The 25,676-nt window shown below is 35.8% G+C and overlaps 1 protein-coding gene across 11 annotated transcripts in view; it reads left to right on the top strand.

The window, feature by feature from the left end:
- Positions 1-25,676, top strand: part of LOC138173290 (transcription factor 4) — a 450,738-nt gene that overhangs the window by 215,909 nt on the left and 209,153 nt on the right. For 8 of the 11 annotated variants that reach the window (XM_069103270.1, XM_069103279.1, XM_069103296.1 and 5 more), the window contains one exon: positions 8,908-8,972. The exons of 2 other annotated variants lie outside the window; for them this stretch is intronic. In XM_069103270.1, coding sequence (XP_068959371.1) covers positions 8,908-8,972 — 65 coding nt within the window. Of the gene's footprint in view, positions 1-8,907; positions 8,973-10,659; positions 10,806-25,676 lie in introns of those variants that run through there. One more of the 11 variants, XM_069103341.1, reaches the window with a different exon arrangement.

Genomic DNA, 25,676 nt, shown 5'->3' on the forward strand with positions numbered 1-25,676 from the left:
AGAGAGAGAGAGAGAGAGAGAGAGAGAGAGAGAGAGAGAGAGAGTGTATGTGTAGAGACAGAGAAAGAGGAAGACACAGGGAGGAGAGACAAAGGGAGAGAGGAAAGGAGAGGAGTGATAGTGTTTTCATTTAGAACTAATTTGTTTTCATAATTTTTAAAGGTTCATTTTCAGAATTACTTCCTTAATTTCCATGCAAAAACCTTAATTTTTAAATGGAAATAAATATTACAAATAAATGAATTTTTAATTTAGGGAGATCCAACTTGTAGTAACTCACTTTCTTTGCATAAAACCAGAATGAATGTAAGCTCTTTTTAAAAAAATACCATTACTAATAGATGGGCAGATAATGTCAACTTGAAAAATACCTAGCATTAGTAAATTGAGCAATTTCGGAGGAAATTGTTGCTCCAGTGTCCCAAGTATCAATGCTGCAGTTAGGATGGGATGATTGGAGTTTGCCTCTAAATTGAGAGACTGTGAGAACCCTTACATTTTTTCACCAGAATAGAAAGACTTGTGCTTAACGCCTAGTTAGCAAGAACAGCTAGATTGATGGTGTCTGTTCCATGCATGGAGTTCCTGCTTATAGCCCTACAAGTAGTTAGTACCTCAGGTACTTTAAAGAACTGTTTGATGCATATCCTGAAACAGGTAAATCATTCCTAGGATTATGTTAATTAGAATGATAGAATCTAAGCTTTGGAAAGACCCTTAGAATTCCTCTAATAAGACCACTTTGCCAGTGCATAGATTCCCCTCCAACTTCCCCAGTAAGTCTCTGGATACCTTGAATGACAGGGAATTTGCTAATTCGCATGGCAGTAGATTTCATCTTTAGACATCTAATTGTTAGAAAGTTCTTTCTCCATGCAGCTGAAATTTGTTTCTATGTTACCTCCACCTAAAAATCTTATAGTTCTCTCTTGTGGAGCCTGGCAAAATATGTCAAATTCTTCTTCCATATAACAGTCTTTCAAATATTTGATGATAAAAATCATGTCCTCCTTAAGTCTTTCTTCCATCAAGCTAAGCATTCCCCTCTCCTTTTACAGTTCCCTCATGTAAAATGAGTTTATGCCCCCTCACAATCCTTGTCACTCTCCTCTGAATAGTCTACAGTTATTTTAAATGAAATACTTTCTTGCATCTGGATGAGAACCATACAACTCCCATGCTTTAGTTTGATAGTATTTTCACTTTCCTTATACATGACTCCTAAATGCAAAGTATTTTTTTTTGTTGGAAAGTGCTTGTAAAAAATTGCTAAAAATCTCTGAAAGAGCAATATTTTTGGTTCATTTTTGAATAGACCCGTCCTGTTCAACCAATTAACAAGCACATCATATCCTGAAAGGATACTTATATGAATCCTACTACTCACAACCCTAAATCATTTTCTCCCATGAGGATAAAGCAGCATAGCATGGTAGTGTAGATAGAACACTGGGTTTGGAGTCAGAGGATCAAAGTTTGAATCTTTGTTCTGAGGTGTGTGTGTGTGTGTGTGTGTGTGCCCACGCGCGCGTGTGCGATATAAGTTTAGCAAACTATCTGTGGAATCACCACAGATTTAGAGGTAGACCTCAGGCAAATCACTTCATCCCTCTGACTCCAGCTTCTTCATCTACAAAATGAACATGCTGGTCTAGAATCAAGACTAGCTAGACACGACTACACTAGACTAATGACCTTCATCTATGTAAGAAATGCAGATTTGTGATGTTAAATGTATTTAGGGCACATTTTCAAATTTACTAGCTTTACTAGGGACTAGAGTCCCTACCCTCAAAGAGCTTCCAACTTCTTGATGTTAATTTTAAATTGTGAATTTTCTTCCACTGCCCTTGCATGCTGTCATGGTACAGCAGAGTAACGGTGAACCAAAGCTCTTAAGTCCCCTGTAGAGATCTCTGAAACACCAAAGAAGAACACTTCCCCTCCCCTCCCTAGTCTCAACATTCAAGCTCATAGCTAGGGAGAGACAAAGGCAATATGGTGAAATATAAAGTGTCCTGAATTTTTAATCAGAAGAACCAGGTTTAAATTCTTGGCTTGCTGCTTACCACAGGTGAAATTTTGAGTGACACACTCAACTTTTCTTGAGCTCGGTTTCCTCGTCGGTAAGATGAGAAATTCAGATTAAATGACCTCTAAAGATGCTTTCACTTAAAAATCAGTGGCACCCAGTCAGCCAACCAGAATTTTTTGAAAAACAAAACAAAAAAAAAAACACCCCACAAACAAACCACTATTATTTTAATTTGAAATTCAAGCCAATATTGCCACATCAAGTAACAGTAAGTCTAATACCAAGTCTTTGATGAATCTAGACCAGTAGAATGACATAATAGTCTGTTTGGAGATAAATGAAGTGTATATACATTAATAGAAATGAAAGAGTCTGCCATGTGGATAGTATACATTGTCATTACTTTTTAAGACATTTTCCCTGCATAAAATTTTTATCTCAATGATGGTGTAGTTCACCCTATAGAACAACTAATTTTTTCCTTATATTCATTCTCACTGCAGTTTCCATGGAAGTTAGTATTCTTCACTTGGAATCTACCTAATTACAGTTTTCTGCTGTGCTTTATAATTAGTTGCCATGATTTAACCTGGAAATGGTTGCACTTTAGTGTATGTGAGATGACACAGATTCTGTGTTTATCATTTATAAGGTTATAGAGCACCTAGAGACCTTTTAGGAAGTAAAACACCATGTAAATGTAAATTATAACCACCTATAAGACACTTTCATTAATTTCATATCAAATTCATGGGTCTTTTGGGCCTTGGGATGTTGATTCCCTTCAAAGTCGGACTACTAGTTTATTTATTGATTTTTCCAGATTAACAAACTTGAGTGTGAACAGTATTCTTGAAACAGAACTATTTCTGTAAAGAGGTATGTATTGTAGCTAATTTTCAAAACCACTAAAATTCATTGATACCATTCTTTTATATGGTGGTATAGAAATTCAAAATCACACATTTTAACTTCGCTTTCTTAGAATTTTAACAAGGACTTGAATCAGGAACATTTAAGAGACGTTTTCTAGTCTGATGCCCTGTCTACAATTCTCAGATGAAAATTTCACAGTGAGTATTGGGGAAGTCTATCTCCTTGTTGTCCAACATCAAACAGATAATTGTACATAACGTTACTCAACCAGGTGAAGTATTTTCTCACAGGTGGTTGCACTTCATTAGTGGGCGAAATTCCTACTGATTCTCTAAATACTTTCAAATGGAACCTAGGAATAAAAGGAGCCAAGACAAAGCATATTCTTAACCTCTACTGTATGGTAACAATAGAAACAATAACTTTCACAACTGGCACTTAATGTAATATTAAAAGTTTACAAAGCACCTTTGCTCACAGCATTACACAAGTATTATTACCCCCATTTTTCAGATAAGAAAACTAAGACCTTGTAAAGCTATGACTTGACAGAACTGGAATTTAATCTAGTTTTCCTGGCTCTAATACCAGTGCTTTTTTCTCTGATCAGTTACTGCATTTGTGCTTGTTGCATATTTGTACAATTGAGGCTATTGCTAAGCGTATAAGTTGTACTTATGTATCTAGAACATTTCTTTTTGTCTGAAATTATTTGTGCTTATCTCTCCCAAAGTGATGCTCCTGAGATGAAAAAGTTGAACCAACTAGATCATTCATAGAACACTTTTATACCCATCCAGCCCCTTTGTAGGTTTTCTTGCCATAGGAATACCATGATTATATGTAAGGAACAAGTGAAAATAATATAAAAATATATATAAATATTGAAAAACCTTAAGTTACTATAAACATTAAACTCAGTTGACTTATACCATTTTTCCTAATTTAAAAATATATTTTTTCTTTCCATTCTTAGAAGATAGCAAGAAAAATAGTAGCTGTGCAACTAGGGAGAAAATAGGGGTCTTTGTGTTGAAAGTAGCTTATATTTTTACTTAATTAGATTAATTTTTCAAAGGGCACTATTGAGAAGCAAGTGACCTTTTTATTGATTGTCAATTGGTGTCCCTTTTAATAGTGAAATAAAAATTTTTAAAAAGGGTATTCAGGATTTTGACTGATCCTTTGAGTTTTATTTAAATAAACTACACGGTCGTTTCATTGATAACATTCACACTACAGCTACTAGATATGTTCTAGAGAAGGGATTTCACTTAGATCTCTTTTGTCTCATGATGGATTTATTGGTGTAAGTTAAAGCTGCTCTCAAAATATTTTTATTGTTAAAATTTTCAACTAATGACATGTTTTTTTATATGTGGAAAAGGTTGTTTAACCAATGTGTTGATGTCATTTATGAAATTTGCTCTATAGCTTTCCCTCATTCTTCAATCCGAAAAACTACATGAGATTCTATCATTTGTTTCCCATATACCATTCTAGCAGGAAATGGCAACTAGCAGCAATCTTTAACATTTGGTCCTCTTGGTATGAAAATGAATCAAATATCTGACAAGATTTGTTCCCGGTATGTATTTCATACCATTTTTTGGCATATAACAAATATTACTAAGGGATACTTTTAGTTTTTAAAATATGGACAACAGTACGCCATGCAGTAAAAGACTTGAGCGATTAATGCTACCCTTATGCCTCTTTTGAGTAGTTTTAGCCATGGGGCTTGGCACTGCCACCATTGTCTTTGTGCCAAAAAATATCCGCAGCGGCTGTCGCATTCTAGTACTGGAGGGTTGTCTCGAAAATTCCGCAGTGAATGCGTCGGGTTGGTACACCGCTCTGTACTGTCTTTTTCAAACACTGGAAAATCGAATCCTCTGCTATTGCAAACCTCATTTTAGGGGTGGACTTGGGAGGAAAGAGTCTGACCATTCCAGATTATTCAGTACAAGAGACTAAAATCCATGTCTAACATATACAGTAAATGTAGAAATTAGGGGCTTTTGTGCTAGTGAGCACAAATAGTTACTTAAAGAACCTATTCTAGCATATTATCAGCAGTCTTGCAAATTTTATTATCTGAAACAAATGTTCTAGTGAATTTTAAGCAGAAAATCAGCATCAAGACCACAGCTAATTTTTAATGGAGAATTGATAGAAAAGATTTTTTTTCCTGGAAAATGAAGTGTCATTTAAAAATAGTTGCTTATTTCATCATCAGAAATGATAGTGAAGAAAATATACATACACACACACACACATGCACACGCACACGCACACGCACACTTGAGATGGTTCCTAGGCTTTTTCCAGAAGCACTGATTATTTTGCTCCCAAACAAGGGTTTTCATTCTGAAGGCAGATTTATAGTTGAATTTGGGAACAAAAAAGATGTAATAAAGTTAAAGGCTTATACTATCAGAATGAAATGTGTTCACTCATGATCTCCAGAGTTATCTATTTGATGGTAAAAGTGGATGCTACAGATGAAATCTTTTACAAGGAGCATAATCCTTTAAAAAAAAAAGTCAATCTCCCAATCTCCTGCTGGCTGCCCTGCCTCTTTGGTACCTCACAGACTTCGACAGAGTCCTGGACGAGTGCCCATTGATGTCATGGAAACACTCAAATTACTGAGAATGATTCATGTCTATGCTGTTCTCTTATCCTCCCCCACACAAACAGGAGTAGATTTTTAACCCTGACAACTTGTAATTTGCAATGGGTTTATTTTTGTATCTAGATAAATATTTTTTAACATCGGAAATTAAGATGAGGCAGCCTGTATCTGATATGATAGTAAAGAACATTAGTACTATGCAGCCAAGATTACATTACTTTTAGGGTTATCTGTTCCATGACTAAATATATTCTCATTCTCATTCTCTCTCTCTCTCTCTCTCTCTCTCTCTCTCTCTCTCTCTCTCTCTCTCTCTCTCTCTCTCTCTCTCTCTCTGTCTCTCTCTGTCTCTCTGTCTCTGTCTCTCTCTGTCTCTGTCTCTCTGTCTCTGTCTCTCTCTCTCTCTCAAACACACACACACTCTCACACACACAAACACCTTAAAACACAGATTAAGGTTTTACACAGAATTCCCAAAACACTGAAATTAGTTGTGAATCTTATCTTTTCATACTGGTGTTGGATATTTAAGGATAAGATTTGACAATGACATTTCACATTCATCAGCTCAGTCTTGCCCATGGAATCTTTTCATAAATTTCTACATAAAGTAGATCTTTTGCCTTCTTCAAATTGTATTTAGAAATAATTTTTAAAATAATCCTGGTGGGGTGAAGAGGAAGGAATTAGGTACATCTTCCTGAAAAGTAAAAGCAAATTTCACCTTGAAAAATATATTCTGATCTCACTAAAAAAATTATTCTGTGTATATGTATTTTTACTGTTAAACTAGAAGCATTTTCAGATCAAAGAATAGGCCACACCTTCACAATGAACCCTGATTTTAGTCTATTTTCTTCAATAAGTCATTTGATTTGTTTCAATAGGATTGCAATTAATATTTGCAATCGTTTTACTATTACTGTTGCATCCTGTAGCATAGCCCTCTCCCTCAAGCAATTTTCATGTAAGAGGAGGAAGAGGGTGATTTAAAAAATTATATCTGACTTCCTCAGTGGATATGTCCATTTTATGGCTGTTCTTCACTACTTCCAAGAGTCTTTTTTTTTTCATTACTGTGAATGTTCTTTCTGTAGACGCAGGTCAAGACCTTTCTGTCCCTTAGCAGAAGGTCTTCATAAATTCCTTTGGCTACAGAAAGAAAAATAGAAAAGTCATTGCACAGTAGCAAACTTTCTGCTCATAAACCTTTGTCAATTTGATTAGGCTGATTCTTGAATTATAGAAGCAGAGCCAGGAAGAGCACACTGGAAGCTTTTCTACTCTGTTAGGATTTCCCCAAGCCTAAGCTTTATCTCCATAAATGCTGAGAGTCCATGGTCACCTCTATACCATGATAAGACACTGGGAATGAGCTTTCACAGATGTGAAAATTTAGATCTATGTTTTTCATCAAACAATAGTGAAGTATACCAAGAATAAATTAACTTGGGTAACACTTTCATCATCCAAGTGTTAGGCATTTTGAGGAATGATTCTTCATGTGTGGCAATGATGCAATGAGTACAGTAAGAAGCAGCTAGGCCTTCACTCAATGTTTATTGACAGTAATGAGGTAGGTAATTATAATACATGCTGCCTGTTTTCTCAGTTGTCTTGGATGGGCTTTGACCTAGGAAGCATTTTTAGGATCGGATATATCTATCGACTGGTCTAGCTAGCATTGCTTTTTTCACAGATGCAGTATTGAAATATTCAAGGAAAGCTGTGGTCTCATTGATGTAGGTGCTTCTTTCAGTGATACACATTGCGGGTCATCCATGCCTGCCCATGCTTTGTGACTCTTGGGCATATCTTCTTACAGATTAGAATGTAAGCTTGCCTATTCGACTATAAGTTCTTGGAGTAAGAATTGTTTTTTCTTTGTATATTTGTATCCCCAGTACCTAGGAGAGTGCCTTACACATAACAGGTGCTTAATAAATGCTTGTTAATTGACATTCTCTCTATCAAGTCTATTTAATACATCAGGAGTCTTTTTTTTTTGTTTGTTTCTCTTGGTATTGAGAAAATACCAGGGCAAGCACATAAACTCCCCACTGTTATCCCTTACTCTTGTCGTGTGACTAGTCAGTCATCTTTTTTAATTGTATATTGCATCCTTTACTCTGATTCAAACCCAATGAACACATCCCCATTGCTCTCTGATAAAAGGGAAAATAAAATTTTTGCTAGTTAGCATCATTTAGCCTAGTAGTTTCAAGGGAAGAGGTAGAGAAATTCATCACTTGGTTTTGTTAGTGTTCTTGGTATCTTGATACTGTCTCTACCTACTATGCAACTAAATCTTATGTATTTACTTGTATCCAAAAATTTTCCAACATGAAGCTTTGTGTGTCATTGGTTGAGCTCTACTCTCACGTCTTATTTAATTTCACTCTTTAATCTTGCCCAATTTATGATTAAGGCTAAAAGCACTTTAAAAAAACAGAGAAGATTGTCTTTTACTGTCTTATATATGACCAGAATGTATCCCAGGCACTTTTCAATTCTTGGTTACTTAAAGAAAAATAAAATAGTCTTCAGAAACAAATTAAGTATTTGGTGCTGTTATATGATGTTGGTTTTCAGTGGGCCTCTGCTTAGCTCCTAGGACTGTTGGTGAAATTGGAACCTTAGTTCTGAATGGGCAAATGTCCAAACAAATCTCAGAGTCTCTCTCTCTCTCTCTCTCTCTCTCTCTCTCTCTCTCTCTCTCTCTCTCTCTCTCTCTCTCTCTCTCTCCCCCTCTCCCTCTCTCTCCCTCTCCCTCTCTGTCTCTCTCCCTCTCCCTCTCTCCCTCTCGTCAATTCCATCATCATGTTGATCATGAGGGAATTTACTCCTGGGAAAGAGGTTAAAAAAAATCACCTGAATTCTGAATAGTTTCTTTGCTAAATTCACCATCTGGAGAGCCTGTGATTGATTAGCTTTGGCCTCACCATTAAGTGTCAATATAATCAATGGGAATTACTATGCTAGGGTCATTACATAGATAGTTTGCCTGCTGTGTAAGTAAAAATGAAATTGTTTAAAATTTGAGGGAGAGAATGAAAGTGAAAATAAGGAATGTCAATTTGTTTGTTAGAGAAATTGGAGGCCATTGAAATGACAGTTTTTGGAAGTGTGGAGCAGTTTGGCTAAGAATAGGAATGAAGGATATTTTTTTCCAGTTTATCATAGCCAGAGTGAAGAAGTGTTAATCCCTTTCTCTTGCTTGCATACATTGCCGTTAGTGCCTACTTTACATATGTAAACATCGGAAGAGAAAAGTAGATATCTGTTACCTGGAAGAGATTTTTTTTTAAAGAGGAAAATAAAAATTTACACACATTTTTTTGTTAATTTCTGTTGACAGGTAAAACAGAAAGGGGTTCATATTCGTCTTATGGGAGAGAATCAAACTTACAGGGTTGCCACCAGGTAAGTGATAATCTATGCAGTGGAAGAGGTTGTGATAAATAGCCTGGTAAATTAGTTTGTTTTGTAAAGTAGATTATGATTTTAGATTTTGACACAGCTATTCATTGCATGTTTGCCGGTGACTATTTCTTTTAAAATATTAAATAATGAATCTCATTCTGTTCTTAATCTATAACCTCAGCTTCTGTCCTATCTTCTGATACTCAGTCACTTCAGTGTCCCAGTGATGATGTTTGTAAATAAACTATTGATGCTTTTTCATAAGGGTTCCATCGGAACAATTTCTTCATAATTCGGCAACTTTTAGAATGATAAAATTCCCAGCACCATGGAGCATGTGTCAGACCCTGGTTTTGGTGGCTATTGCCATAAATTATAGTTTTCATAGAGACTGTATGATGTTGTGTGAAAACAGGGTTGTATAGAGGGATAAAAATGTCTGTGAAAATATGATTTGTTGTCCCTTTTTGTTTCTGAATTGTTTTTGGCTGGAAGTCAAGGCCAGCAGGCTAACAGCAAAGCCGTCTCAAGGGAAGCATGCGTGAGCTAGAAAAATAAGAGGACTTTAATTAAATAATAAAATGCCAATGTAATACAAAGGTATAGCATGTGTGTATTTGTGCCTCTGTGCACTCCACATTTGCATACTTTTAACTCTCCAGAGAGAGACTGATTCTAAAAATACTATCAATAGCCAAAAGTCTATGCTTTGTTTTAAGACAATTGAGTTTTTGAAAGATGCTTTCTTTTTAATTTCAGCACTGGTATTAATAACATGTTTAAAACTCTTTCATATTTTTTAAAGCATAGACTTTTCTTTTTATTAGTGCATAGATCTGTTACTTTGGGAAACTTCAGAGAATTTAATAGCCCTTTTTAATATTCAGGGTCTTTCACTGTTTTGTTACTGCCCCAAACAGAATGCGTGTTCTTACTGTGTTAGATTGGGAATGTGTGCTCCCTGGAACTCCTTCATCACCTATCTTATTTGATGATACAGAAAATTCTATCCTTGAATGTTTAAAACAACTTCTTTAGTTTAGCTCAGAAAATTGCAAACAAAAACTAGTTTTAGGAACTGAATAGAGCCCATGTAGTTATCTCCATTATCTATCACTAATACACCTCTAAAGGTGGAATTAGGGTTGTCTTTGTGCATCTGTTTCCTTTTTCAAGTTTAGCCTGTTCCATTGCGCCCCCAGTTCAGTCATATTCTGCACATAAAGGATTGTGGAGATGAGATAAATTGTGGCTTGGTTAAGGACTAATGCAGCACATGTTGTAGAGTGCAGTTCATGGCAGTTTGTTTGGAAAGAATTCTGCAGGAAAGAAATTTACAGCGCTTCCAGTGTAGCGGAAACATCTTTGGAATGTGAGTGCAAATGTTCGGGGCAGATAGCTTGGGTGACAAACCTCTTAGTGCTGTGTCTCTAGTGTAAAGCTTTCAATTCCTGTAGAAGGTCCTATTCCTGTGTATCTGGTTTCTGAGGGTCAAAGCAGAGATCATTAAAGTTTTGGGGAGAAGAAGGTTGACAACATCCTTCCTTTTTGCAGATGGTGATGGAAGAGGTCTGTGTTTTCACTGGGCCCCTTTTGTTGGTCAATGAGAGAATAGGCGTGCTTGCCCCTGCATCCTTTCTTACTAATAGGAATTGGCGTGATTCCTTACAGACACAAAGATTTCCTCTGCTGACTAAGCGAGAGGCCCCTTAACTTGTGAAATCATCATTCAGACTGCTTGAGTCTGACTGTTTATGTATAGGAATACATACTAGGTTTGCGGGGAACACTTTCCTCTGGTGAAACTGCAGTGGTGCCTTTTTCAAGGACAAGGTGAGATGGAAAACTGGGAGGGGCCGAAGGGTAAGGGTGAAGGTAGTTCATTGTTTGATGTTTGTAATATGGGTCTTGCGAGTACACACATGTGAGTTTGTGTACATATGTGTTCAGGCAATCAATATATGTTAAATTTGTAAATAAGATAGAATGTGTTTTTCTTGTAGTATAATGATGTAGTGGTCTTCATGTACTAGACAGAAAAGGAACTCTGAACTGTGGAAGATTCCTTCATTCTTATTTCTGTTTGCTGGGTGTGAGTCTTGCATGGATCAGCGATCACTATCCATAGCATCGTCTCAGTAGTAACCATGAATAATATGGTTACTTAGGGACAAAGACACAGCAATAGTTTGGAGCCTCTTTGAATTTAGGGAATAGAGTCTGAGGGTTATAATGTGTCGACATAACTGTTTTTTTTAATTAGTTAATGAATTCTGAATTTATGTTTTTGCAGAAATTGAGAATAGAACAGGATATGGTATATTCTAAAACATTATTCAGACTTGGGTCCTTTTATTCAGTGAATCTGGACTGACCCTCAGCTATATGAAGTGCAGAGAATGAAGTTCTTGTATTTTGGGCTTCTGGTCAAAATCAGGAGATCATAGTTGAGATTAGTCACCGCCAAATGAGAAGGGGATGCTCTCATAGATGAGAAGTGATTTACTTTTATTTCTTCCCTTTTCCTTTATGACAGAGTTCTTGAAGTGGGGAGCATTTAGATGTCAGGTTCTAAGAATCACCAAAGGCATGATGACCGTGTATTGGTGGGTCATGTGAACAATATCAGGATGAACAATGTATAAATTCAGCTCCATTAATGTGCATATGTATACTGTGACCCCATGCCAAGGGGCTTTTGAAGAAGCTACAGAGAATTAGAAGGAAGCAACAGGTACTGTCATTAAAGGGGAAGAGAGTATGACATTATATTGGTTGGATCTTAATAATTTTAGTTTTTAATGTCTGTTTTATTTCTGTTGAGGATTTAGTTGTCCAGTTCTTAGCAGTAATAGTGGTAGTCATGTGACTTATACAACTTGTAAGTCTTATAGCAGACAAACAAAAGCCATCATTCTCTTTTTTTATCCACCAGCTATTTTTAATGAAAAGCAGTAATGGGGTAATAGAAAGTCAATGAATCACTTAATTGTGAACTTTCCTGAGATAAACATGGGCATGCTGTATTTACTAACCCAGTGTTTTAAGGGAGAGGAAAGAAGAAAATCATAGGGATTTTTAAAAAACAGAAAATGACATTTTTGCTCTTCCCTTACTAAATGATGACAAAACTAATTTAAATCAAATCAGCTTGTGGAAATCACACCCAGGCTGAAAACACCCCTGCCAAAATGCAACCTCATACAACTTTTTACTGGCAGAGAGAAGAAAATGTATAATGGAAAGTCTGACAGGAACTAAGTCGAGTGGAAATGAACTTTTTAGTAAGGTGGTCCAAGTTAAGTGCTAGAGCTAATGACAGTTTCTCAGCAAGCATTGCCGGAGACCACGGGAAGACATATTTCTTTCTCCTTTGTAGCCCTGGATGATTCCAGTAACTGGCTTGTTGATGTCACTAGGACAAATTATGGCAATGAATACAGGGATTTTCTTGCATAGGGAAATGGAAGGGAAAAGAACACGGTATTGAGTGTCAAGTGGTTATCTACAGTTTACTTTTTAATATCTTTATCCAAGAAGTTCAAAGTACTTTTGAGTTGGAGGTAGAAGACCCAAATGCAGTGTCCACCTCTACCTGTGACCTTGGGATTGTCCTTTGTTGTTTTGTCTTTATATTCTCTTCCTAAGAAGGATGATGTTCCTATCTATGGAACTGTGACATTCATGCAAGGAAGATAAGTGAAAGAATGTTTGTGAGTTCCCTTGGGACTTTTCTAAAGAAAATTTAGAAATGGAATGCATTATTCTTTATTGTGATGTTTACTTGGTAAAACCTCTTCATCTGAGATTGGTCTGAAACCTTTGTTAGTCTTTCTGTCTAAATCATATAGGCATTTTTAGATAATGGGATGACTAGTTTTTATAAGAATTTTCAAATGAACCATCAGAGCCTTACTTAATACAAGTAAGATTAAAACTCTGTGCTTCTCCAAGGCTTTACTGCACTTGCGTTCATGCAGGTGGATATGTCCAGAGAGGCCGGTGCTTTCTGTTTAAGCTCCCCTGACCAAATTGATTGAACATAAACTTTTTTGAAATCATTTATTTTTTCTATACCTTCAACAACATTCATGAGTTATGTGTACACTAAGGTAGGAATGTATGTTTCTAAAAATGTTAAAAGAGTGAGGTAATACAGAAATATATTGAATAATCAAAGCCTCTGCAGTTCTTTTTGGAGCATCCTTTATTGTTACAAAATCTGTGTCTGTTAACTTAGGGACATAATGTGGATTCTGCAATAATTTATTCTTCTCATGAAGACATCATGATAGGTATATTATGTTTAAAATACACTTCATTCTTAAAACAATTATATTTTAAAAATAAGTTTTGTTGATGCTTCTTATTTTTTATATCATACTAATTTGTGGAAATACCCTTCACCCCTGCCAGAATTAAACCTTCCCTTGTAACAAAGAAAAACTGTTAAACAAAAACACCTGGTACAGTGACTTTTTCTTCTAGTGTGACTATATAAATATTCTCTCCTATCTGTCCTCCAGCTTTTTAGAGAGGAGAGAAATGCATTTCATTCTCCACCCTCCAGAACCAAGAGAAGTTTTTGAGTTCTTGACGGATAAGTTTCCTTTTAGGGATCTTTTCACTTATGTTGTAGTCATTGAATAATTATACATTTTTACTCAAGGAACTCACTTTTAAGTATCTTCCATTTTTGATTTTTAAAAAACTGAAGTAGCAAATATAGATTCCCTACTCCTAATTTGTAAGCAATTAAAAACTTGAAAACAAAGCCTTTAGAGCCAAAAATCAATAAGGGAAAGCCCACAAGCAGAGAAGGCACTGAAACATATTTTGTTTTCTCTGAAATTGATATTGACCTCTGAGAACAGAAATGCACATTGTGTTTTTATTTGAGAGATATGTTGTATTGGAATTGTAATGATCTGAGACATTATGTGTGTTTTACATGAAAATATTATGATTTTATACTTTATAAATATTTTGGAGGGAGTAAGGCTAGATGAAAATATTTAAGCATTTTTTTCCATTTTATCATTCAAAAATATATGTATTTTTTGAGAAAAAAATGATAAAATCTCCATTTTAAAAGTGTTTTTTCTACCTTGCCCAATTTTTTTCTCTTTTATTCTATAACATTTCTAGATTTCTTTCACGTCTCCAGTCTAGGAGCTATTGTGAAGGTATGTGAAAGCACTGTGTGATGACAGTTGACTTAGAGGTTAGTGAATCACTTCCCATGTCCTTTCATGGATAATTTTAACAGTAATAAGCAATATCTGTACCTTTTTAGGTTTTGAGTCTAGCTATCTTAAAATAATTAAATAGGAAAATTCTGGATGAGAAAAAGTGGTAGAACTTTGGCGCTAGAAGGGCCCTCTGAGATCATTTAGTCTAATTTATTTTAAAGAAAAAGACTTGGGTCTCAGAAAAGTAAAGTTGCTTGCCAAAGGTCACACAAGGTAATGGCAAACTCAAGACTGGCCTCAAAATTATGTCACTTTTCATGACACAATGCTACAGATAATATATATATATAATGATAAATACAAATACATTTTATACATATACCCACACACATATGTAAAATATCGTAATGATCTTATCTGTTTTACTCTGCAAGGTCATACCACATTTCCTTTTTCTGAGGTTTCTCCAAGCATTTATCCGTTCTGTTTGGAGAGAAGAATGAATTAGGGAAAGAACATAAAACAGCCCAACCTCTGCACCTCAATTTCTTAGGGTCATTAAGATATTTTGAAGAATAACCTGATCCTGTGTGTTTGCAAATTATTTTGATATCATAGTAAAATCTAGAGAAATTCTCAATATTAAGAGAAACAACCCTATTTTCTTAGGAGATCCTTATTCATTCGCCGTCACATTGTTATAAAATTCTCTATTTCCCTGCCCTCTCCCCCACACCCATCATTTGCTATTAATTTGAGAGACTAGGATTCTAATGTAAGTAGCACTAGCTGACGAAATAGTCTTTTAAATAAATTATTGAGCATGCATGTAGTCTCACTCTTCCTTTATGAGCTAGAAATACCAAGAGGTGTCAGTTATATAATACAATAATTATGTAATACAACTATAATTTGTATTATATCAGGAGAGTCAATGAGAACTGCACATTCTTAAATAGCACTTTATACTTACAAAGTACCTTTCAATATATTTGACCCTTAAAAGTGCTTTGTGAGTTTGATAATTGCATTACCCCCTAAAACCTGGTCTTTGTTGAGATGTCATTTTGTAGCGCCCTTAAAAATAATCTTGGGTTTTTCCTTAAAGACTTTGTGGATTTCTTATAATAGGCTTTCTCATTTTATGTAAGTTCTAGGCTAGAACTTGATTGGGTCACAAACAAGAAATAATATTACATGAATTGGACTGTCTCACTGATAGAAATTATATGCCCCCAAACCTAACACCAAAACACAGATTAAATAGTTAGAATATAGTTCTGTCCCCTCTCTTAATTCCCATCTTGTTAAGAGGTTCTGCTGATTTTTTGATTTACAGCAGTTTTTAATGAACCTTGCCAAATGCTCTGTCCATGAGATCAAAACTAAGAATCCACCTTAAAAACTCAGAAGAATTTTGCCCAGTAGTTTAAGACAACAAGAGAATCGAAAGATCATTGAAATTGCACTGGGTTGATTTATTTATGAGACAACATAAGAATGATGTTCTAGAATTTAAATTGAAATTTCATCAGAACTTAGGGATTAACTTCTCAATTTTTATTGAAAGCCTTGGGGGGGGAAGCATTAAGGGAATTTTGACAACCACTAGCAATTAGGATTTCAATTCTCCCTAAATCATTGCATGTGATAAAGAAATCTATATATTATGACTAAACAAATAATGCAATCAATGGTAAGTCATACCAGTGCACTTGTGTACTTGAATTTCAAAGCAGAATAGCCTCAAGGTTGGTTCTTTATTCTTGGATATACCAAACTTTGCTCTTCCAAGGAAGGATTGGATATGTCACACACAGGTAAATATGTATATTCGTGTAAACACACATATTTAACTCTTAAATCATAAGACCTTTTGTGTCTTACAAGTATAAATAAGAAGAAACAGCTAGCATTTATATAACTATACAATTGCAAACTGCTTTGCAAATATTTTTTACTTTAAGAACTAAAAAGCAGTGCATTTTAATAGTGTGAAAAGGAAATGAGAAAAGCCTTTCCTTTAAAAAAAAACCATTTATTTAAAGTGCTTAAATATTTAAACAGATTCTTTCCCCAAAAGGACCACTTCATCAAGAGTGTCCATTGACCTAGGAATCAGGAGATTTCGGTCTTACATTCTGTCTCTGTCCTTAACAGTCAACATGCATTTATTAAACATTGAAGATACAGTGTTCTTGATTTATTCCTTAAATGAAGGCATGTGACCTTAGGCATTTCCTCATCTGTAAAATATAATAGTTGAACTAGACCTTGGAGACCCCTTTTAGCTCTAAGATTCTGTAATTCTATAAGTGCTAGGTAGTATAGTAATGCTAGATGCATTTGTAGTTTATAATCCTTCCAGAGGCTTTTTGATAAATGAATTTCTCTTCTCTGTCTAACATAACACTTTCATGAAACTAACAGTTTTTGTCCTTGTCCCCCCAACCCCAATCTTACAGTGAAATGTCTCAGTGAATTTGGATTTGTGTTTCTTCTCTAAGAACATTTCCTTCCAATCCCTCACAAACTATTTTTATGATTTTTGGAAATAGATTTGATTTAATAACAAAGATAGAACCAGAAATATTTCACTTTAGCTTTCAGGTAGTGAACCTCACCTCTCTGTGTCTACATGTGCAGGGGAGAGGAGGGCAGCACACATGTATGTGTCTGTGATGTGTGTGTTTTCATGCACACAAAATAATCGCTCTTTTTCATTTGTACTTTGTGAACATCAGGGTACTGAATCTTTGTAGTTTTATTGGTATTGTATACAATAAGTTATTAAATTTCATCTCTGTAATACACCTGCAGTAAAATAACAAAACATTGCCGCACTTAAGGAACATGTGTGTGTGTGTGGTACGTTGCCCCCCTCTTCACTCCAGCCCTCCCCCTAACAGCTGCTTACAGATTTCAAGATCCATTGTATATATTCCCTTGAGCCCACCTCTAATAATCGAGACACATCTGCCATTGCAGTATTATAGGCATATGTAGTTTTATTGAAAACTATACCTGTAAAAAATTAAATAACTCCTACCTCAATTAAATTGGCAAGCTACCTTTTTCAAAGATCATATTGCAGACCTCTGGAGACCTAGTGAGCTCATTTTATTCTTATATTACAAATCACTAAATGTGTTATTTTTGTTTAGTCAAGTAACTAAGATTTCCTCACACTTTGATGGCAAATGCCTTTCATCCATTATCACTTTTTCCTTTCTTCCATCCCTGCCTTTACATATACAAATATCATACAAACTGTGCTAAGCAAACATTTCATATTTGACTGCAATAGTCACAGGCTAAGATATTCACAGCTAAAGGGTCTGAACCTGCAGCTTAGCTGCTTCTTAATTTACTCCAGTAAGTGTTAAACATGAACATGCACAGGGGCTACAGAATTGGGTTCAGATTGTTTATTATTAACTCATCTTGTGCTTAGGTAAAGGATTTTCAGAATTCGTTTTGAGAGTCATTACAACATGATAATACCTCAGTTAGAAAATGATATAGTAATACAGAAGAAATGCACCAAAGAGCTGATTCCAGGTATTAGAAGTTAGATTATTTGACTTATTTCCTCAACTTACCATTTACTCACTGTGAGACTTCCGGATTAGCTTGTTCATCCTAGCTCTGATACTTCTAAGGTATTTTTCCTCTAAAAACTCGATAGCAAAAAATATATTTAATCTTACAAGATCTTTTGAGTAATAATAAGATATTGCATGTTTGTAAACTATTTTGAGCTCACCTAAAGGGAAGTACTACTGTAAAATCTAGAGGAATGTGAAATATTTATGGAAATCTTAATGAGTCACCATTCAACTGTCCAGAATATTTTAAAATGCTTCACAATGAATCATATATGTAGATATTATGGTGATTTCATTAAAATAAGATAAACTAGATTAATAAAACTTGAGAAAATTTGGAACTAGAATGCCCAAGAGATAAAACAAAATTGTATATGTTCTCTCATAAAGAAAAACATTTATCATCACATCTTTTCTTATCTGGAAGCAGATTTTAATGTTATAAAAAAGAGAAATAAACTGAAAATGGATCAACAGAGACACTGATAAAATGGCAACACGTAAACCACCCACTAAAAAGTGGATAGTGCGGCAGGCTATATGTTACTGAAGGGAAGAAAGGTTTAATGGGATTTGCTTTAGGGAGTGTCAGGAGCAAGGATGTTACATTGGCAACTGCTTAGGCTAACTATTTAGTTGAGTGTCTAATAATTCATTTCTCATTTTCATAATACCATGTTTTGAAAACTGTGGTAATTTCCAGTCAATTCAAAGTAGTTAAGCCAGTATACTCAATATGTACTTCATTTGATCATCAGCAGGAATAGCAGTGTCAACACTACAAATACAACCACCAGCACCATCATGTTCATCATAGCCTATTCTCAAGAGCCTCTTCTTATATTCAACTCAATAAATATTAAAATACTTTTTTTGTTCAAGGCTTTGGATAAGACAGTGTACTTACTAGCTAGTAACAACTCTTCCCCTTATGATAGCACTTCAAGGTTTATGAAGTGCCCGCCTTACCTAGAACATTGTTAGCTAGGTACTATAAATATTTTTGTCTCCATTTCACAGATGAGAAAACTGAGGATTAGAGAGATAAGTGACTTGTCCAGGATCACATATCTAGTAATTAATGAATCTCTAACTTGAATTACTAATTGGTCCCTCATTCACCAGTCTATCCTTAACACAACTGCCAAATGGATATCCTTCAAGCTCAGGACTGACTATACTCCTCCTTTACTCAAGAAATGTCTTCATTGGTTCTCTGATGCCTTCTGAAATAAATAGATACTTTTTTTTCATTTAAAGGTCATTGTCAATCTGGCTTTAGCTTTACCTCCATCTTTCTTTTCCAGACTTATTATATATTAATAGCTAGCATTTATATACTGGTTAAAGGTTGCAAAGTGATTTATGTGTGTGTGTGTGTGTGTGTGTGTGAGAGAGAGAGAGAGAGAGGTGCTTTTTTAATTCCCAATTTACAGGTTGGGAAATTGAGGCTGAGAGACATTAAGTGGCTTTCCTAGGACACGTAGCTAATAAATTACTCTTCTTCACATATTCCATGGTCCAGCCAAACTAGTTTACTTCCTCTCTCTCATATGCCATTTTCTCCCTGTCTCCATGCCTTTTCACAGGCCATCTTCCATACTTGAAATGCACTCCATTTAAGCTTCATCTCTCAGCATACTTAGCTTCTTTGAAAGCTCAGCTCGAACCATTTCCTGTGATAGACTTTTCCCCACCAAAGATAACTTATATATATATATATATATATATATACATATATATACACACACATGTGTACATGTGTATATACACATATTCATATGTGTATATATAGTAAATAAAAATGCATACATATATAGGAATTTAGAGCAAATGTGAAATTTTTACAACTTATATATTTACAGCAATGCCCATATATGTTTTTCTCTATGTTCTATCTACCTATAGCTATATACATTTTAATGATAGAAGATAGGTTCCATGAGAACAAGAACTACTTTTTTTTGCTTCGTATTCTCATTTCCTAGAACAAACCCTGATGTATAATATATGTTTGTTAACTGGTTCAGTTGCAGTGCTTCCAGCTAATCTTCCTTGATTACAAATCTCATCCTCTAACTTCTGCTCACCCCTTCCATGTTTCCCTTTTCAAGGCCTTCTACAACTCATTGGCCTAAATCCTGCTCTTCTAAACTTAACTCACAATACTCATTTCCTTCATGTTCACTACACTGTTTTGGAACTGGACCACTCAGCTTCCCTTTTTAAGATATGTCACCATTATCTATCCAATGCAGTTCAATTAAGCAAGCATTTACTAAGGGCTTCCTGTTTTCAGAGCACTGTGCTAAATTTTGAGTGAAATACAAAGTTTCGATGAAATGATGTCTGTGCTCATGTAGTTTATAGACTGGTAACATTAAGTCCTGAATCCCCTTCCTGTTGCCACCCCTAACATGCCTTTTGACATTCTACCCACCCTTTTAAGGTTCATCTTGAATACGATCTTCTCCATAATAAATCTGTCCCTGATCTCCCCATGTTGAAAGCTTTGTTTTCCCCTTAGCCTTTGCATAGCGCTTTGTACCTTTGTTATGTTTTCATCATAATCTATTCTTCCTTATAGTCATTATACAGTGTTATATATTTTAATGCTAGATTCCAATTTCTATGACGACTATGCTTGTCATATTTTAATGATCTTTGTATCTCTCATCAAAGCCCAGAATGGTGCTTTGCCTATAAGAGTCACTTAACAAATGGCTTTTGAAAGGATAGACTGATGGATAGAAAGAAGGAAGGATGGTGGAATCTCATATTTAGAGCACGGGGATCATCTAGTCCAACTCTCTCATTTTGTGGCCAAGTAATCTTAGTCCCAGAAAGCTCAAGTAATTTGACCAATTCTCCCCCAAGACGGAAGGAAGGACAAATGGGAGAATGAGAAAAATGGGAGCAGGAAATAAACAGAATAATAGGAGACAAAGAGCATTATCTTTGAATAGGAAGTTTCATATTTAAGAAAAGTTGAATTGAAATTGATCCCCTGGGTGGCTAGGTGGTGCAGTGAACAGAACACCAGCCCCAGAGTCAGGAGGACCTGTGTTCTAATCTGTCCTCAGGCACTTAACACTTTCCTAGCCATGTGACCTTGAGTAAGTCACTTAACCTCAATTGCCCTCCAAAAAAAAAGGCAAGAAAATGATCTCCCAGGCAACTGACTCAACCCACTGCTGATAATCAGGGCAGAGACTTTCACTTTTGGTTTTGTAGCCTTGTTACTCGGTATTTACTAAACACTTAACAAATACTAGGTGATTAATCATTAGGATTTTGTCTAGATTATCTTTTCTCTTACAGCTTTACTTTCCTTGGAAGCTCTGTTTCTTAAGGGCAAAAATTCTGCCATCATCATAGCATATATCTCTTGACCATTTTATATATTTTTCTCTGGACCTGTTGGGATTAATGGTTTATCTTTCTCAAGGAAGTGAATGTGAAGTGGAGTTTTTAAACAGGAAATAACTTGGTATAGGAGCGAAGGTAGAGCATTTCAAATATTAGTGACTCCTTGCAAATAAGCACTAGATGAAACATGAGTGGATATGTAGAGAGACAACCAGAAATCAATGAGCAAAGATTATTTCTCTGTAGAGTACAGCTCGCTGGTGAATCACTTCAGAATGATGGTCATAATTTTTCATTCTGTGTTAGAAGGAGTAACGTGGTGTGAGCAGATGTTTAGGGAGAATGATTACAAGGAGGAGATGCTGGAGGAGATGAAGGAGTACTGAGACAGAGGCACAGCTAATGGGGAAAATTGTCATTCAACATATAAAGTTCTCTTACCTATTTTTCCCCTTCCTCTACCTTGTTCTGTGTCTTAAGGACACAGTAGGGCCCGGAGACAAGAATTTCATCGGGGAGAACAATACTTCCCTGAATCCTTTCTGAATCATGACTTCTTTGTTTATGGAAAATAATTCCTTTCTTCTAATTTTGTCCTATTAAAGGATAAGGATCTTTGCCCAGAGTGCTGGGGCAGGAGTACGTATATTCAGGGGGGATGTCATAATGTGCCTGAAAGAATGCTAGATTTGGAGTTAAAGGCTGCTGACTTACCTATGTGACCTTGGGCAAGTAGTTTCACATTTTAGAGCTTTGTTTCCTATAAAATAATGAGGCCTTACTAGATGACCTCTAAGGGCTCTTCAGACTTTAACCTCTTATCCTAAAATACCGTGACCCATTTCCTTCTTTAGTTATTATTGATGCTGTTACCTCCTCAATGTCTTACATCACTCTTATCCACAACTGGGGCAAATGACAGAGACCCCAGAGCAAGTGAAGTATAGCTGCACCCCTTAGGGAAGTCCAAATAATGCACACTGTTTAGTTTAGCAAGAGGCAGCAGCAATCTTGGGCAGAAAGGCTGCCACGGCAGCCTTTCCTTGGCAAAAATGTACTAAACACTTACTTTCAGCAACAATAGCAACATAGTGGCCTGCCCACTGTTACTATGTAAGTTTTAATAACTTAAAACTACACGAAGTCTTTTGGAACACCTTGTATATGAATACGTAGAGAAGTCAGGCCCAATGAGAACTACAAAGAAACATCTTCCAAATAGATTTTTACTCTTTTCATCCTTCTCCTTCCTCCTCCCCTTTATTACAATAATTCCCCCCTTCACAGTTTTCCATTAAGTTGGTCTTTTTAAAAAACGTTGTTTCAAGATTTGTCTCAGGCAAAGATTAATATTATTGTTCATAGAGAACTAGAGAAAAAGCGAAGTTGAATCAATACCTGGGGCCTTGTAGCATGGAGAAAGGGCAATGTTGCAATGAAGCCAAGTTCAAAGTATTACCAGAATTTGGTTGAAACTGTCTTTGTTTAAAACAACTTTCCATTGTTTAAGATTTCTTACTCTCTAGGCTGATAGGCAAGGTGTTCTATCCTGTGTCTTTTGCCATCTCTGCTTTTTTCCCCATCTATTGCTGCCCATCAGCATATATCTGCAAAGAACAAAAGACAGATGCAAATGAATGCATTTGCAGTCATTATTCAAGAATGTATATTAGGCTAGTTTGTTAGATAATTATTCAAGTTTATTAAGAACATACTATGTCTTTGACACTGAAGATCCACTGACAAAAATGAAGTAATCCCTACTTTCAATGAGATTATATCAGTGGAGATAACATGTATGTATGTAAGTACACAAAAAAGAAGTCCAGGATAATTTGTTTAGAGAGGTGGCAGTAGCAGCTGGGAGTCTCAGGAAAGGTAAACCACTGAATGTTGTGATGTAGTGGAAAAAGAAAGACAATACACAGATTGTGTTCAGAAGACCTGTGTTTGAATTGGCACTGTCTGATCTCGAGGAAGGGAGAATCACTTAACATTTCTCGGTCTGGTTTTACTGCCCTGTAAAATGATGGTGTTGAACAGAATGAGCATTGAGGTTCCTTCCTGCTCTAAATCCTATGACCCTATGGGAATTGGTAACTAATAATGACTTAGGTAGGGTCATCTACAAATAATATAGTTAGCACAGACAAGCCAACGAGTGAAAACACGAGCATTTAAAGATGTGCACACTGTCATCTCACATTCTGGGTGAGCACTATTGGTGAGGATTGTACTTTTATAGGCAAACTGATTAGCCAAACAGTTGTCACCACTGCTTCTGCTCATGCCTTCTCATTGGCCTACAGAGTGTGAGTGCACAGTCTAACTGACAGCTGTCTGTTGTCAGTGTGCCATCCTGGCTGTCTTTAACATTGATTGAACAACAGCACAGACATCTGTAGAGCTATCTGGAGCTCTGACAGGGATGCCCTGCCTGCCAACTCTGATTTGATTTGGGGGGCCTGGTACTCAGAAAGGAATATCCTTGAGGAACCTGGAAGGGAATTTGACTCACTTGTCCATCTTATGGTTGGATAAATTGTCAATACATCTAGCCTTGAAGAAACTAGCATACTGAGTTTTTGGTAACTAGGACAGTGAGATGGTTTGGAAGACATTAACTAGTTTCTGAGGACACTAAGACTGTATGATTCTTCAGACTGTTAACTAGTTTTGGGTTCTCAAATAGTTTGAGTAATTGGAAAATGAATGGGATGTGAAACATTGTTTTAAGAAAACTCAATCTGAGTTCTGGATAAGAAGCAAAGGTTTTTACCTTTCTCTCACATATTCTCCATCTAAAAATGATAAATAAATTAAAAAAGAAACATTAGTAAACATCTTTACTGAACACAAGACTTTGTGAAGAGAGAAGCCAGAAGCTACAGCAATTCAAGAGAAAAACCAGGCATGAGCTCAGGTAAACAGGTCAGAAGACCATAGCAGTGCCTTAACCAGGAAAAAGCCCCTGAGAGAAGGAAGACCATGTCAGTATCATAGTCAAGGGGACTCTAACTGGGGACGCTGAAGTTTGCTCGTTCTCTGAGCCTAGATACACTTGTGGAAGTGAAAGTCAGCCTCTGGGAGCCCAGGAAATCCAGATCATGTGCACGCAGGGCATGACCATTTCCATACAAAAATTCAAGAGGAGATCAAAACTGGTCATGGCTCAGAATCTCAAACTGAAAACTAAGGTTAGAAATAGGAATAAACAGAAAATGACATTGACTAATATGAAGAGATATTATACATTGAGAGGAAACTAAAGAAAAACCAGGAACAGAGTTACTTCCCATTTGTGAGTAGATCCTCTGGAGGAAAAGCAATCATTTGGCTACAGCAACTATAAGAGCACCTAGAAGAAATAAAGCAGAAGGTTAAAAATTAAAATAAAACTTCTTGAAGAATAAAAAGAAAAAAAGCAAATAGCATAGGATAGAAAGTAGAAAATCTTAGCAGACTTCTTGCAATTAAAATAGAAAAAAACAGAGCTCAATGGCTTTATAAGAAAACAAGAAATATTAGCACAAAATTAAAAGTTTTTTTTTAAGGAAGAAAGTGTTTGTTATCTACTCTTTTTAAAAAGTGACTTGGAAAACAGGTTTCAGAGAGATAATTTAAGAATCTTTAGATTGCCTGAAAACCAGAACAAAAAAAAGTCATGACAAAGTATTTTAAGAAATCGTAAATCAGATTCAGAGGACAAATTAGGAATCTACCAGTCACCTTTTGAAATGAAATATCATAAGCAAATGTCATGGGCAAAATCCATAGCTGCTAGGTCAGAGAAAAAATTCTGCCAATGCACAGAACGAAATAAATTTAGTACCAAAGAACCAACCAGGATTGTGTAATACCTCATAGCAGTCATTCTAAAAGGAAAGAAAATCTTGCAATAAAATATGCCAAAAGATAAAAGATAAATGTGTACAACCAAAAACGACTTAACCTGCAAGATTGCAGATAATCCTACAATAGTAAAAAAAATGGAGACTTTTTTTTGGATGAAAATATCAGAAATGAGTAGAAACTTTGAAATGAAAGCACAGGATTCAAGAGAAAGCACAGTAAATGCATTTGAACAACCGAAGATGCTAGATTGCTTATATTCTAATAGAGGTAAAGGAAACAAATGGACCTTTAGAATCTTAATATCCTCAAGGATTGCAGAGGGAATTATATTAGGCATATAGAGGGACTAGGGGTTATTTTATGTTTATGGTCATAAGAGGGGAAGCAAAAAGAAGGCAATATATGAGGAAAAATGTGAGGAAAAGGGGGATGGAACTTACTATGTTTCATAATTGGGTTCTTGGGAAGAAAAGTGTACAAACATATAAAAAAGTGAAAGAAGTATACATCATATGGATCTTACTCTTATGTAAACAGTAGATACTCGCTTCTCTCTCTCTTTCTCTCTCTCTCTCTTTCTCTCTCTCTCTCTCTCTCTCTCTCTCTTTCTCTCTCTCTCTGTCTCTCTCTCTGTCTCTCTGTCTCTCTCTCTCTCTCTCTCTCTCTCTCTGTCTCTGTCT

Source organism: Petaurus breviceps, unplaced genomic scaffold (genome assembly GCF_028583685.1).
Source record: "Petaurus breviceps papuanus isolate PSGF00001 unplaced genomic scaffold, PetGlider_PUasm1.0 129, whole genome shotgun sequence".
NCBI classification, from domain to species: Eukaryota; Metazoa; Chordata; class Mammalia; order Diprotodontia; family Petauridae; genus Petaurus; species Petaurus breviceps.